Below are 14,858 nucleotides of genomic sequence, written 5' to 3' on the forward strand. Positions count from 1 at the left end.
GAACAAGAAAAATGGCCAGATTACGCATTAATAGAAGGAAAACTATACAGACATCTACCGTCATGAGCCGCAGACGAGGATGCACAGCCGTGGAAGCTATGCATGGCAAAGAACCAAAGGGAACGAGTGCTAAGAGAAAACCATAGCGAAGCTACAGCAGGCGACCTAGAGATTAGAAAAACGAAGCATCGGGTAATGGCATCGTACTACTGGCAAGGGAAGTACAGAGACATACAACAGTACGTACGTCGCTGTGAAAAATGTCATCGGTACAAGACCTCACAGCAGCAGGAAGCAGGGAAAATGCTAACAGAAATAGCAATAGCACCCTGGCAGACTTCGTTGGTCCACTACCGATGTCTAGTCACGGCAATAACATGCTTCTAGTGATATACGCACCGATCCATGAAAGGTAGCCGCGATCCTCAACATGCCAAGCCCACGGACAACGAAGCAAGTACACAGCTTCCTTTGGGTGGCCTTCTGGTACAGAAGATTCGTCCCGAACTTCACTGAACTAGCGCAACCACTGTACAACCTGGTCAAGAAGTGGACAAAGTTCAAATGGACCGAGGAGACAGAGGAGGCGACCAAAACCTAATGAAAGCCCTAACCGAAGCAACGGTCCTGGTTTGTCCGGACTTTGGAAGAACCTTTGTACTTCAGACGGACGCCAGTAATTACGGACTAGGAGCAGTACTGACCCAAGAGTACGAAACGGAGAACACGTTATTTCATATGCCATTCGGAAGCTTACAAATACAGAACAAAACTACTCTGCTACCGAAAAAGAGTGCCTGGCAATACACTGGGGCATCCAGAAAATGAGGATGTATCTGGAGGGGTACCGTTTCGTCGTTGTCACTGACCACCAAGCACTTAAATGGCTTAAATGGGCATTGACAATGCAGCCATAATCATTCGAGGTACGATTTCGCAAAGGCAAGCTTAACGTCGTGGCAGACGCATTATACCGAATGCTCGAGGAAGAAATACACGGAGCCGAAGTAGAGGAAGACGAGTGTATAAAACAGAAACTCCTTGCAATAGAAAAAGAACCAGAAACAAGGAAAACTATACAGGCATCTACCGTCATGGGCCGCAGGCGAGGATACGCAACCGTGGAAGCTATGCGTGGCAAAGAATCAAAGAGAACGAGTGCTACGAGCAAACCATAGCAAATCTACAGCAGGCCACCTAGGGGTTAGAAAAACGAAGCATCGGGTAATGGCATCGTACTACTGGCAAGGAATACACAGAGACATACAACAGTACGTACGTCGCTGTGAAAACGGTACAAGACCTCACAGCAGCAGGAAAACACTCTGCATAGACTTCGTTGGTCCACTACCGAGGTGAAGTCACGACAATAACATGCTTCTAGTTATGTTCGACAAGTTCTCCAAGTGGGTGGAGCTAGCAGCCGTCAGAAAAGCAACAAATGAAATTGTATTAAAAGTTTTACGTGAAACAGATTCTCACACGATATGGTACACCGAAAAAACTCATCTCGGACAACGGGGTACAGTGTACGAGTAATAAGTTTAAAGCACAGTTAAGGAAATGGGGAATCGTCCACCAGTTAACAGCGCCATACACCCCGCAAGAGAACCCAGTCGAGAGGACAAATAGGACAATAAAGACTATGATAGCTCAATTCTCCGGAGCCGAACACACAAGTAGGGACGACTGGCTACCCGAAATAGCAATGGCCATTAATAGCAGCAGGTCAGTATCAACAGGATACAGCGGATGGGAAAAACGACTACCTGGGAGCTAGTATAGCGAAACCACACCTGGATCCGGAATGGTAAAGGAAACGATAGAGGCAAGGTTGCAACGCATGATAGAAACGAGCAAACTAGCACATCGGAACATGGGAAAAACAGCACAAGACCAAGCCAGATCGTACAACCTACGGAAAAGAGACTGGAGACCGAAAGTAGGAGATCTCGTATGGGAACGACAACACCCTTTGTCAAAGGCAGCTATTGGGTTTGCAGCAAAGTTAGCACCGAAATACGAGGGCCTATTCAAAGTGACGGGTTTTGTTTCAACAGATATAGCGACAATAAGACATACGGCGACAGGAAAAACACACAGAGCATACATCAACGAACTGAAACCTGTAGTAGAGAACGAAGTAGCTTAAAGTGATATTTCCCGAACAGCATTTCCTATTTCAGAATGGACAAAAAACTAGAAAGCTACCTAAAGAAATGCAGGGAAAACCTGGAGAGACTAAACCAGCAGCGGCGTCGAGTCATCATACTCGGGGCTGTGGACGTGGTAGGTCCAGCTGGAGCTTAAAAGAACATTCCAAATACTGGCCTTTTATTATTCAAACGCGCGCCCAAGCCAATAGCACCCGGTCACACTTATTCGACGAAGTTATCGATTGCCGATAATCATCCCCCAATAAACCCGATTACCCAAAGCGGGATTATCATCATCGTCCGATCTGGTCATACTAAGCAGCGCCTATATAAGCGGAGACGTAGCCCCAGAACAGTCACTTGCGTTCCGACGACTCTCGAGGAAACATCAACTAGGAGGAATACCCGGGTAAATTTTCTGGTAGATAGTCTTGGTAGTGGTGGTGGATCCTTAAGAGCTCGATTTGAAGTCGGCTCTACTACCTGGTGAGGATCACCGATCGCGCATTCGCAACGCCAAGCAGTTCATCGAGCCATCGCGCAACGTCGACACCAATCAGTGCACTCAGCCATCGCGCATCGGCAACACAAAGCAGTTCATCGAGCCATTGCGCATCGCCAACATCAAGCAGTGCAAGACCCAGCCCTTCCGTAGCGCCGATCCCGCACACAAAGCAGTGCGATACTCAACGAGATGCGATATACTCGGCCCTTCCGCAGCGTCGACATCAACAAGCAGTACCACACTCGGCCCTTCAGCAGCGCCGACGCCACTCATCAAGCAGTATCACGCTCGATATAATTATGGTTAGAAACGTAGTCTTAATCAATCGTACTATAAAAAACCATAGCGTTCGATTTGTGTTATTCTTTGGGGAAAGGGAGGTAAACCAATCAAAAAAGGAAATAATTTCTGTCTCGAACCCTGGGTCGTTACAATACTATTTTTTTAATGAACATCATAGTACAGTACATCTAACAGACTTATTTATTGAAAAAAGGTGTTCAATATTTTAGCTAGTAATTATGAACACTGAAAAATTTAATACTATTTTGTATTAACAACGCGAAAACTTTGTGAACGCAGTAGTTCGAGACGATTTTAATTTGCGAAAAATTGTGAAACTATGTCGAAAGCGCGACGAAAAGGAGTGGCTACGATGATGTTCGATGGATCACTAACAATTATATTTCAATAATTTCTCTTAGAACCTAACTTATGCTACGGTGGCGAGAGACGGGGCGAATTCGCAAGAGCGAACAGACGAAAGCTTTATTGGCTCCCGCTCTCGCCCTACAACTAGTGATTTAAATACAAGCGCTGAGTGCGCAAACACCGCCCCCTTTGAAGGGACGACGTCCTTCAGCCCAGAACGGGCAACAGGGCCAGTCGGTGGACAGCTCGCCGATATTCGCCGTCCTGCGTCCTGACGTCCGCCACGCGAACCTTGCTATCGGCGCCGGCGTGCACCGCTACCACTCGTCCGATCCTCCACTGCTGGGGCGGAAGATTGTCTTCTGCGACGACGACGAGCGCTCCCACGACGAGGTTGGGCTCCCCCTGGTGCCACTTGGACCGCTGCTGGAGGCTGGAGATGTACTCCCGGGACCATCGCTGCCAGAACCTGTGCCTGAGACACGAGACACCTCGCCATCGTCGCAAGCAGGTCAGGCTGATCTGGTCCGGGAGCGCCGCTGATGGTGGGGCCAGAAGAGGGCCGCCGATGAGTAGATGCCCGGGGGTCAGGGCCTCGCCGTCGTTCGGGTCGCTGCTTAGAGCGCCGAGGGGCCTGGAGTTGAGCACGGCCTCCACGCTGGTGAGCAGAGTTCCGAGCTCCTCCGCGGTCAAGAGGTCTTGGCCTACCGTCCGAAGGAACAGGTGCTTTGCAGACTTCACACCTGCCTCCCATAGTCCGCCGAAGTGCGGTGCTCTGGGCGGTATGAACGCAAACTCGCATCCTTTTTTTGATGCGAATGTTTCGATACCGCCCCCCTGCTCCTCCAGACGGGCTCGGAACTCTCTCATGTGGCGATCTGCGCCGACGAAATTGGTGGCGTTGTCGCACCACACCTTTTCCGGAATCCCGCGACGACTCACGAACCTTTGAAATGCCAACAAGAACGCATCAGTGGTTAGGTCAGACACTAATTCTAAGTGGACCGCTTTGGACGCAAAACAGACGAACAAGGCCACGTACGACTTGTACGGTGGCTTACCACGGATACGATACGTTGTGCTGAAGGGACCACAAAAATCAACGCCACAAATATTGAACGGGCGGAGAGCTCGAAGTCTATCTGCTGGCAAGTTTCCCATAATTTGCGTCAAAAGTTGCGGCTTACAGCGAAAGCAGCGCATGCACGACCGAACTGTTCGTCGGCAGACTTCTTGAGCATTAACTAGCCAGATTTTCTCGCGCAGACGACTTACGAGAGCTCGTGGGCCAGCGTGACAGTTCGTAACGTGCAGGTATGACACATAGGATCTGACGAACTGTGAGCTTTTAGACAGCAACAACGGGAATTTGGCTTCGTACGGGATAGGAGCATTCAATAACCGACCCCCAACTCGTAGCAATGTCGAGGAGCACCAATCCGATTTATTTTCCTGAAGAAAAGGGTTTAACTTTTGAATATTCGTTGCTACCGGTTTATTCTTCCGAATTTTACTTATGTCGTCCCTGAACTCGTGAAATTGGACAACTTCGACAATTTTATCAAAAGCGAAATCCAGTTCTCTTGGCGAAATACTTTTTTCAAAGGGCTTCGACACCTTTCTGCACCTTTGAATAAAACGAAAAACCCACACGAAAACTCTCAGAAGCTTCAGGTGCGACGAAAAAGACTCTATTTTCTGAAGCACATAATTTGGCTCTGGGCTGACTACGAGAGCTATTGCCGATTTGCGTAGCTCCATCGACATTACATCAGCCGGCAGTTCGAAATGTTTATTTACAGGCCAATTATTTTCTGAGTCTAGCAAGAACGAGGGCCCACCGAACCAAATGGACGTTGTAAGCTCCTCTACGTCACATCCTCGGGACACTATATCTGCTGGGTTGACTTTCGTGGGAACGTGTCTCCAAATTGCTTTCTCCGACCACTCCTGAATATCTGCAACCCGGTTCGAAACAAAAACCGACAACGACGAGGGATGGTTTTAATCCAGTGTAAAGTGATCTCGGAGTCTGTCCACAGGAAAACATTCTCAATGGGAGAATTTAGCAATGGCCTGACACGATTATAGAGATCTGCTAAAAGGTGAGCTGCACACAGCTCAAGGCGAGGCAAAGTTTTCGTCTTGAGGGGAGCTACTTTCGATTTGGCGGTCAATAAAGACACTTTCAAACCTTCAGCAGTTTGAGTCCGAATGTAGATGCACGCTCCATACGCTCGCATGGAAGCGTCAGCGAAACCATGTATTTGAATCGGGACTTGTGGATCTGTGTTGACGAATCGCGATACCTTAATTTTAGGCAGCTGCAGAAGCGTCGCTTTAAACGTCTCCCACGACGTGAGCAACTGCATCGGTAGCGACTCGTCCCAATCTAATTTTCGAAGCCACAGTTCCTGCAACAACATCTTTGCCTTTGTGACCAAAGGACACAAGAGGCCAAGTGGGTCGAAAAGTCGAGCAGTCACCGACAAAATATTTCGTTTTGTCGCGCGAAGATCCAGGAAAGAGTCATCCAACCGAAATTGAAAGTAATCTTTAACCGGTAACCAAACCACGCCAAGGGTCTTGGTTACGTCTGAGTCTGCCATAAGTGGCATTACAGCGCTATCAGATGCGGATAACTCTGGGCAGTTTGAAAACCACTTTGCCAATTCAAAGCCTGCCTCTTGCAAGACCTGAGAAACTTCGTCTCGAAGGCTTTGCAGGTCCTCAACGCATCCGGCGCCAGTCAACAAATCGTCAACATAAAAATCATTCTGAATAACCTTTGCGGCTTTTGGATGAGTTGCTTGCGCCATCTCTCCTAGCCGCATTAAACACCGAATCGCCAAAAAGGGTGCTGGCGAAGTTCCATATGTAACGGTGTTCAACTTAAAGATTTTCAGGGACTCAGAAGGATCTCGTCTCCATACTATGAGCTGGAAGTTACGATCAGCTTCGTCCACCATCACTTGGCGATACATCTTTTTGACGTCGGCCGCAAGGGCAAACTTATGCAATCTAAACCGAAGCAGAGTCGAGTACAGCTCCTCTTGAATAGTTGGGCCTACCATCAAGATGTCATTCAACGCTACCTGCGTAGAAGTACGGCTCGATGCATCGAAAACTACTCTCAACTTAGTTGAAGTACTTTGTGGCCGTAAAACGCATTGGTGCGGAATGAAATAGTGCGGAGTATTCGGAATTTTGTCATTGGTGGAAGACATGTGGCCCAGTGAAACATATTCCTCCATGAATTCAATATACATCTTCTTCAGCGAAGGGTCCTTTGACAATTTCCTTTCTAGCGACAAAAATCTACGTTTCGCAACTTCGTATGACGAACCAAGAGTATTTGGGTCAGATTTAAACGGCAAACGAACCGAAAATCTACCGGACGACAATCTTTGAGTATTTTTCTCAAAGTGTTGTTGACAGAGTTGTTGCTCAGGAGTATGGACTTTAGCCTTGGGCGGCAAGTCCTCCACAGACCAAAATTTCTGCAGGGTTGTGTCAATTGACTCCAACGCTTCCTCCTGGCAGCTGAGATGTACCATTTTTTCAGCGTTTTTATTATTTTCAGAGGCACATCTGCCTGACACTATCCAGCCGAGAACTGTCTTTTGTAGGATGGGGAATTCAGGCCCCTGCTTTATCTGGCCAATAGATAAAAGTTCAAAGAATGTTTCAGCGCCGATAAGCATATCTATTTTTTGGGGCTTGAAGAAGAATGGATCTGCCAACTGAATATTTTCAGGCACCCTCCACCCGCTGGTGTTCACCGCTTGATCCGGATGATAACCAGAAATATTTTTCATAATCCAAAAATCGGACGACAATTGGCTGTTCCCTATTCGCGACTTCACAATCGTGTGTATTTTTTTTGTGGCTTGGGCATTAGTTCCACCAATGCCTCGCAAGCTCATGCACACGTCCTCTCTTGTAATTTTGAGCCTCTGAGCGAGCTCGTCGGTTACAAAGTTTAATTGTGAACCAGAGTCGAGCAACGCTCGAGCTAATACAAACTCGCCGCTTTTTGTTTGGACGCTCACAACAGCAGTTGCAAGAATGACTCGATCCGATGCATTCGCATGCAAAACATGCGAAGTGGATGGAGACTCCTGCATGAGCGTGGGCTGAGAAGGAGGTGGCAACGCGAGATTTGTGTTTGGGGCATATATATGTAGCAAAGTGTGATGTGAGGAATTGCACACTCTACATCTGTTCGATTTGCATTTTTTGACCGTGTGACCCTTTCTTAAACAGTTAATGCATAAGGGTGCTCTTTTAGCGAAATCGAATCTTTGCTGAACTGTCAGGGCTGCGAAGGAAGCGCAGTTTCCAATCTGATGTTCAGCTGAGTTGCAATACATGCATTGAACAGAGTCGTTCCTGGCAGCGACAAACGAAAAACTCCTATTTCCATTCTTCTTAGGGTTAGATTGGGCCTGCTGAACAGTTTTGGGCTTGGAAGCCTCTTCTGCTACCATGTGTTGGTATCGCCTGTTGAGGGCCGCCTCACATTCGCTCCAAAGTGGAAGCGAAGTATAATCTAACTGTTCTTCCCATTTTCTTTTAGTTCCTGCATCGACCTTGCTCATTACCAGATGTATTAAAATGGCATTAGTAATGCGTCTATCATCCCCAATAGACAGCAAGGAGTCATACAAGGCTGTGACCGTGTCGATGAGGGTTCTCAAGGCTGTAGCTGAAGGCTGGGAAATTTTTTGCAAATTAAAAAGTGTCGATATGTTGTCAAAAAAAATAAGACAATCATTATCGTACACCCGCTTCAGGCTAGCAAGGGCTTTGGGATAATTTTCCGCAGTGACTTGGAAGGCCCTAACTGTTCCTAAAGCGTCTCCAGCTAAACACGAAATTAAATGATTGAATTTTTCAATATCGTGTAAAGTGTCATCTTTGTCAACGAAAGTTTCGAAAAGGCTTATAAAATTTTTAAATTCGGAGTGTTTTCCGCTAAAAGTTGGGAGTGCAACGCTCGGCAGACGGCATTGAGGCGGGCGATTTGCTGGCGGAGCGGATTTCTCGATATTATTTTGTTTGGACTTATTTAAAATTGAAATCAGCAATGACTTTGTCATTACGGCCCTCTCTTCCAACTCTTCGCGGTATACATCTTTTGTATCTTTCACTTCTATTTGGTTTTGCAAAAGTGAAGCATTTTCAATGTGCGTATTTAGAATCTCTAATCGACACTCAAGCTCGACCGGATTTATAGATAATTTAGCTTCTTTTAAGTGGCGATAAGTTCGGTTAATACTTTTCATGCAAACATCTCGTTGATGTTTAAGCTCTTCGATATCCTTAGTTGCCATTGCGTTTATTTGTATTTATTTAGTTGGTATCGAAGAGGTTTTAAATATTTATTTTTATTAAATTATTTTTTTTTTTTTTTGTTAAATAATAAAATAAAAAATCAACGAGTACTATACCGATCGCACACGGTGTAAGGGAGCTAAGTGCCGAGAGAATTACAGCGCAAAATCTAAATAGGGTTTTTATATTTTTTATATAAACCCTGCGACAGTATATGCCGCACGCACGCACTGTAGGGGAGTTACCGCTCAAGCTCAAGCGTACCGACAAAACGAACAAACGTTTAGGCAGACCGAAAATTGCACTGCTGCAGCGTTCGAGAACGAAAACGACAAAAGATAACTCGAAATAGCGGCAGCGGTGTCGGTGTGCGTGTGTATGTGTACGCGGCTAGCGGTTCTTCCTATGCAGATGCTAACGGAGAATGATACACTGACCGATAACTAAGGGCAACGAATATATAAGCCTGATGCCAAAATGCGCGCAAAATTATGAAAAGCGCGGAAAATTGGAAAAGCGCGGGAAAATTCTGAAAAGCGCGGGAAATGTTCGTACAAACTGCAGCGAAAGTTATTGCCGCTAATTTTCTGAGAGCTTCAATTTTTACAATTTGCACTTTTTTTTTTTCCAGCTATTTTTATTTATACCCTAAATTGGTGCTCACTACGACGAAAGTTGGGGGAATTAAGTTCGCACTAATTGGGTCGACGACGAGTATTTTATTGCTTGTTCTTTGGCCAAAGCGATTCACATATGTATAATTCGAAATAGATTATGTTTATTGTAGAATTTTGGTTGTTAGTACATGCAAATTTTTATTTCTTGGTTAGAATGCTCACTATCTACCGATTTTTACACGAATGCAAAAAGTTGAAAGATGGGCCAAAACACAATTGACAAAACGCCACAGATTAACTTTCAACTTTTGGCACTCTATACCTGGATGGCCGACTTGATAATTGCAACTTCCTTTTTGTCTTCCATTGGCGGCAGCAGCAAATTGAGCAATTAAAATTGCCGAAACGTCAGGCGCAACTTCAAGAACGGCAGAAAATTTCCAGCGACGAAATTATTGAATTTAATTTGTTGGCCGAACCGACACGAATAAATTGGTTGTTGTTGGTATTGTTTATAGTTTTCACCGACAAAAAAAATTAAAACTCGCGAACTCTACTGCTGATCACGTCGGGGTCACCATGAAAAATTTAATACTATTTTGTATTAACAACGCGAAAACTTTGTGAACGCAGTAGTTCGAGACGATTTTAATTTGCGAAAAATTGTGAAACTATGTCGAAAGCGCGACGAAAAGGAGTGGCTACGATGATGTTCGATGGATCACTAACAATTATATTTCAATAATTTCTCTTAGAACCTAACTTATGCTACGGTGGCGAGAGACGGGGCGAATTCGCAAGAGCGAACAGACGAAAGCTTTATTGGCTCCCGCTCTCGCCCTACAACTAGTGATTTAAATACAAGCGCTGAGTGCGCAAACAAACACAATTATGCATTTACTTTACGACGTTTACCAAATTCCAACCGCTAACTCATATGGCTGCCGTAGAAAATTAGATATAATCTGACTGTTAAGCTAATGAGCTTTTTTATTAGCTGTTGTAGAATTAAGTATAAACCTAAGACGACATGAAATTTAGCAATTGTAATAAAAAGTTTATTCGTAGAATTAACCCGATACATATCTGCGACACAGTTGCCGGTATAAGTAAGCAATTGAGATTAAAACTTGCTGACTTGCTGAGCTCAGAAATATCACCGAAAAGAAGCGATAGATCGAAACAGCGAAAAGAGCGAGCTCCTTTGCAAGCTGCAAACGGCTTGGCAGTAAAGCGCGGATAAATGAAGAACGCCGATAAATTAAGAATTTAATATTAATGTAATTTTTTGTTGCGGCAGCTGCTTAACCCGACATACTCCACCTGTTGGAAACCTGGGTTTGAACAGAATCCTTAAAAGGCAGCAGACACAGCTTGTTTTCGGTTTGCTTTGTAACGCCAGATGCTGTCTTCAGGGCGGCAACTCGTGCAACTCTATCTGCACCAGGTAATAGGGCATTTTTTCGTCCTAGACCAGCACCATCATTTCCATTACCCTGCAAGGCTGCTACAAAATTGATGCCATAGATTCCCACATCGGAATTAAGTTTTCAAATGCCGGAATTTCCCTTCTAATTCCTATTCTATTATTCGATATTTTCCGAAGGAGCGCATTAAGCGTGGCGCGCAGCATCCACTTCTCGATTAGGCTCTCTATAAGTCAAATCTTTCCTTCTAATAGCGTGTTCCCTGGTATTTCTTTCCTGATCCATTATTCGATATTCTTCTAAAATATAATAATTTAGCAATTGGTATAATATAGTTTATTCGTAGAATTAGACCGATAAATATCTCCGACAACGTTGCCGGTATAAGTATGTAATTGAGATTAATACTTGCAGACAGATCATCCGGATACTGAGTCAAAAATATCAATCAAGAGCCAGCTCCCATGAAAGCTGCAAACGGCTTGGCAAATAAAGCGGGGAATAATTGAAAAATTTTTAATGTAACATACACGTAATTTTTTTGTTGCGGCGGCTGCTTGACCCGATACTGACTGTTAACTTAAAAAAGGGTCTTGTAGTTGAAATAATGACGCCAAACCTTACAGGATTAAAATAAATGTCTGCATGATTTCATGAAAGTAGTAGTAGTGGCATCCGAAACTTTCGCGTTCAAAATCTAAATTTAATTAAAACAAAAAAAAAATTTTTAATTTAAAAAAATACTATGTTTTAAACCTTTATGCATATTCGCAGACTTTTCTGTTTTTATCATGTTTTGTAAATTGCTTTTCCATTTAAGTCTGAAATTTATGTGTTTGTTTTTATTAATTCCAAGAAGGTACTGGATATATTTATCTAAGTTTTTACCATTGGTAGAGATTATTAAGATCTATCCTAAACAAAATTAATAAATAAAAAAAATACTTTTTCACACTTATTTTGAATGCATTGGAATTGCCCATCTATAATCCAGTAAGTGGAAGACTTTTTGGCGGTACCAAAATACTCGTAGAAGATGATAATTATAAATTCACAAAATTTTGGTCACTTGGGAATGCAAAAGACAATTACTGCAATACAGACTTTTAAATACCGCATTTGAAGAAGAAAGATAAGCATGTAATTTCTAACTGTATTGAATGCTAAACAAACAATCAGAAGCTGGGCAAGCAGGATGACTTTTTACGTCATAAATAAAGGCGGCACACCTCTTTCAACGTTGCATGTCAATCATTTAGCTTCATTGGATTTTATGGACAAGAGGGGTTTTTTAAATATACTGGGGTATTTCATAATAAGTCGACAAATGCAGAAGTTATTAAACATTTGGAATATCGGGTTTGCAATATTCGGCGGTAACAATATTCGAACTGGTCAACGGAGTAATCATTTTAGTTCTCTCAAAGATGTCAGCAGTGGAACCACCAAAGTGGTATAAGTATACGTTCAAGGTGAGTTGCTGGTAAACACAAATCTGCATTTCAAGCAGTCTCTTAATTCCGAATGGTAGTTTTGCTCTGCAACAAGAATTTATGAGACTGTGTCTTATTTGGCTTCAGTGGGGTGCCGGAGGTTTCCTTAAAAAGTTTTCCCTCAGGCAAAACCATATTTGCCAGTGTTTATAAGTGTCGATGTGTGAACACTTGACTGGGAATTATACTTCTTCTTGTTGCTTTATTGTTTTGTAGCTCTCCTGAAGTTTTCAATTTTCAAACAGAAACTGCTGTCATGGTTCATGGAAACATACCATCGTTTTTTCTACTCCCATTGTCCTATAATAGTGAAAATAATGATCGGACCAATACTGATATCATTAGTCAAGATTGGTCTACACACGAATGTCACTAGTTAAGCAACATGCTAAAATCCAGAATGATCAACTTTACCCTCAGCACAGCTGAAATAAGTTCTTCTTCTATTTAAGTGAACTTCTGTAGACCCTGGCATAATCGTCACAGCCTACGTAGCAGATTTTGTGTTCCTGGTTACGGGCGGATTCCTGCCTACTATCAGTGAACTTCTGGATAGAGCGTGTGTGTTGAAACAATGAATTCTGAAGAGAAAACCCGAAAATACTCAAAACTTTATTTAAGCGAACGCACAGGTTTCATGGTCTTCTGCTAGATCTTTACTGTTTTTTAGTCAGGCAGGCTGCGATCAAAGCTATGTCCTCAAACACATCTAAGAGTAAACTAATTCACAATACCTTCGCCCATATCGTCTATTCCTCCTGTTATAGGCAGAACTGTGGGCCAAGAATGGAGTGAGCTCGGCTTATGACGAGCGGTCTAATTAACCTAGAATAACAATTAGAGCTTTAACGCCCAACTCGTTAAGGGAGTTAGTTGTGGGACTGGGACTAGCTGAATATGGTATTCAGCTACTTTAATGTTTCCTTCTCATAAAAGGTAGAATTATATATTTGCTTTACTTCATTTTTCATTCTATAAAAATATACTTTCTTTTTTAAACAGCCGAGAAATACGAGAAATTGAAGATAGCCAAGAAAAGGAGATACAATCACGGGAGTTGGATGAGAAAGAACAATCAGAAGCAAAGCGACTAGCCTCAAGCTTTGTTGAACATTTGGATGGTCATCAACTATTTGATTCACTTTGGCGTGGCGATGAAGATGGACGAGTGCTTATGCTTGTTGGACCCCAAGCTCAAGAGCTTTTCGATGAATACGACAAAGACATATTTGAGCTGACTCAAGAAATTTACAAGCTTGGCTTAGAACGATTTATTGAGCGAGATGATGAAGTTAGGGATTTCATGAACAATCTTAACGATGGCCAAGAAGAACTTCAGTTACTAGGACAAAAAAAAATAGACAATTTTTTACAATTTAAGGAAAATCTTTTTGAAGAAGCTCGATTAACTTTGCGTCAGTTAGAGCAAAACTTAATGCATGGTGAAGACGAAGACGCACCCGAAAATCTAAAATTATCTGACGCGGTGGATAAACTAAATATACAATTTGAAGATTCAATGAATGATTTGTGGCAAGCGTTAATGACACATGAGCTATATTTGCATGAGGCTATAGAGGTAGTATAAATTTTTACACCTAACAAGATATATTTGAAAAAATTCGCATCCTAATAAAGCATTAAAAAATGTCAGTAGATCAGTTCATAAAGTGTCACTTTTTTTAAAACTTGGAGCTTCTGAAAATCGACAGGTGACAGATGTGGAGATTATGTAAGGAACAAATACGAACAGAAACTTGATATGCATAGATGCCGAAAGTATGGGTTAGATAGTCGAAAATTAGTTAGTTGCACTAACACGTATACAAGGTCAAAAAAAAATCTGGTCAAAACCACCTTAAGCCTGGTTGCTAAAAATCCATTTTGGAATGGGATTCCAAAACCCGCATTTGGCATTGAACTAGTAACAAATTAATTCTTTTCTGTAAGCGTAGGAAATACGACATGCTGATAAGTATACTTATTTATTTTCGCATGTTGACCCAACCTTGAACCGAGACCCAATTGATTCGCAGACGCATTAGCAGGTTGCGCAACACTGGCATCATCATTTTCAATATGTACTAACATGAGTAATGAGATTAATATAAGAAGTTTCCAAACAATTGGCTTTTACTAGCTATACTTAGAATTTAAATAAATGCATAATTAAAATGAAATAATAAACAACAATAAACAAATGAAATTGTCACAAAAAAATTATTTTGAAGACCATAGTCTGGGAATTGATCCCGAGACCCTAATATCTACCCTAATGATCCAAAACAACTACGCCCCAAGCTAATAATTTAAGTACACTTTTGTAAACGGAAGGTTTAAAATGTGTGAAAATTAAGACCGAAAACTGGCGAGCCATTGATTAATGAAAATCGTTACTGATGTTCAGACATTGATGATTCGCCTAAATTTTTAGAGACTGATTTTTTTAAATATAATGTAGGCAGATTTGATTAATTCTAATGCTGCTAACGCATAAATTAAAAATTGAATTTAGAAAGAAATTTCCATAAAAAATGTTTTAATTGATCTAAAATTGAACAATGTACAGAGCTTTTTTCAAAGAAAAGGTTTTATTATTTTGCGATGGTTTCAAAATTTGAGAAAATCCTTTTCGTAATTTTATTTCTATCTTTTCTCATTTGAATGGTTCT

The 14,858-nt window shown here is 42.5% G+C and overlaps 1 protein-coding gene across 1 annotated transcript; it reads left to right on the plus strand.

Moving 5' to 3' along the window:
• The first annotated feature begins 2,187 nt into the window (after positions 1-2,187).
• On the plus strand, positions 2,188-13,774 carry LOC128265794 (dynein regulatory complex subunit 3-like). The gene is made up of 3 exons (XM_053002006.1): positions 2,188-2,289; positions 2,627-2,807; positions 13,182-13,774. The coding sequence occupies exons 1-3, from the start codon at positions 2,188-2,190 to the stop codon at positions 13,772-13,774; spliced, it is 876 nt and encodes a 291-aa protein (XP_052857966.1).
• The last annotated feature ends 1,084 nt before the right edge of the window (positions 13,775-14,858 follow it).

Source organism: Drosophila gunungcola, unplaced genomic scaffold (genome assembly GCF_025200985.1).
Source record: "Drosophila gunungcola strain Sukarami unplaced genomic scaffold, Dgunungcola_SK_2 000156F, whole genome shotgun sequence".
Lineage (NCBI taxonomy): Eukaryota > Metazoa > Arthropoda > Insecta > Diptera > Drosophilidae > Drosophila > Drosophila gunungcola.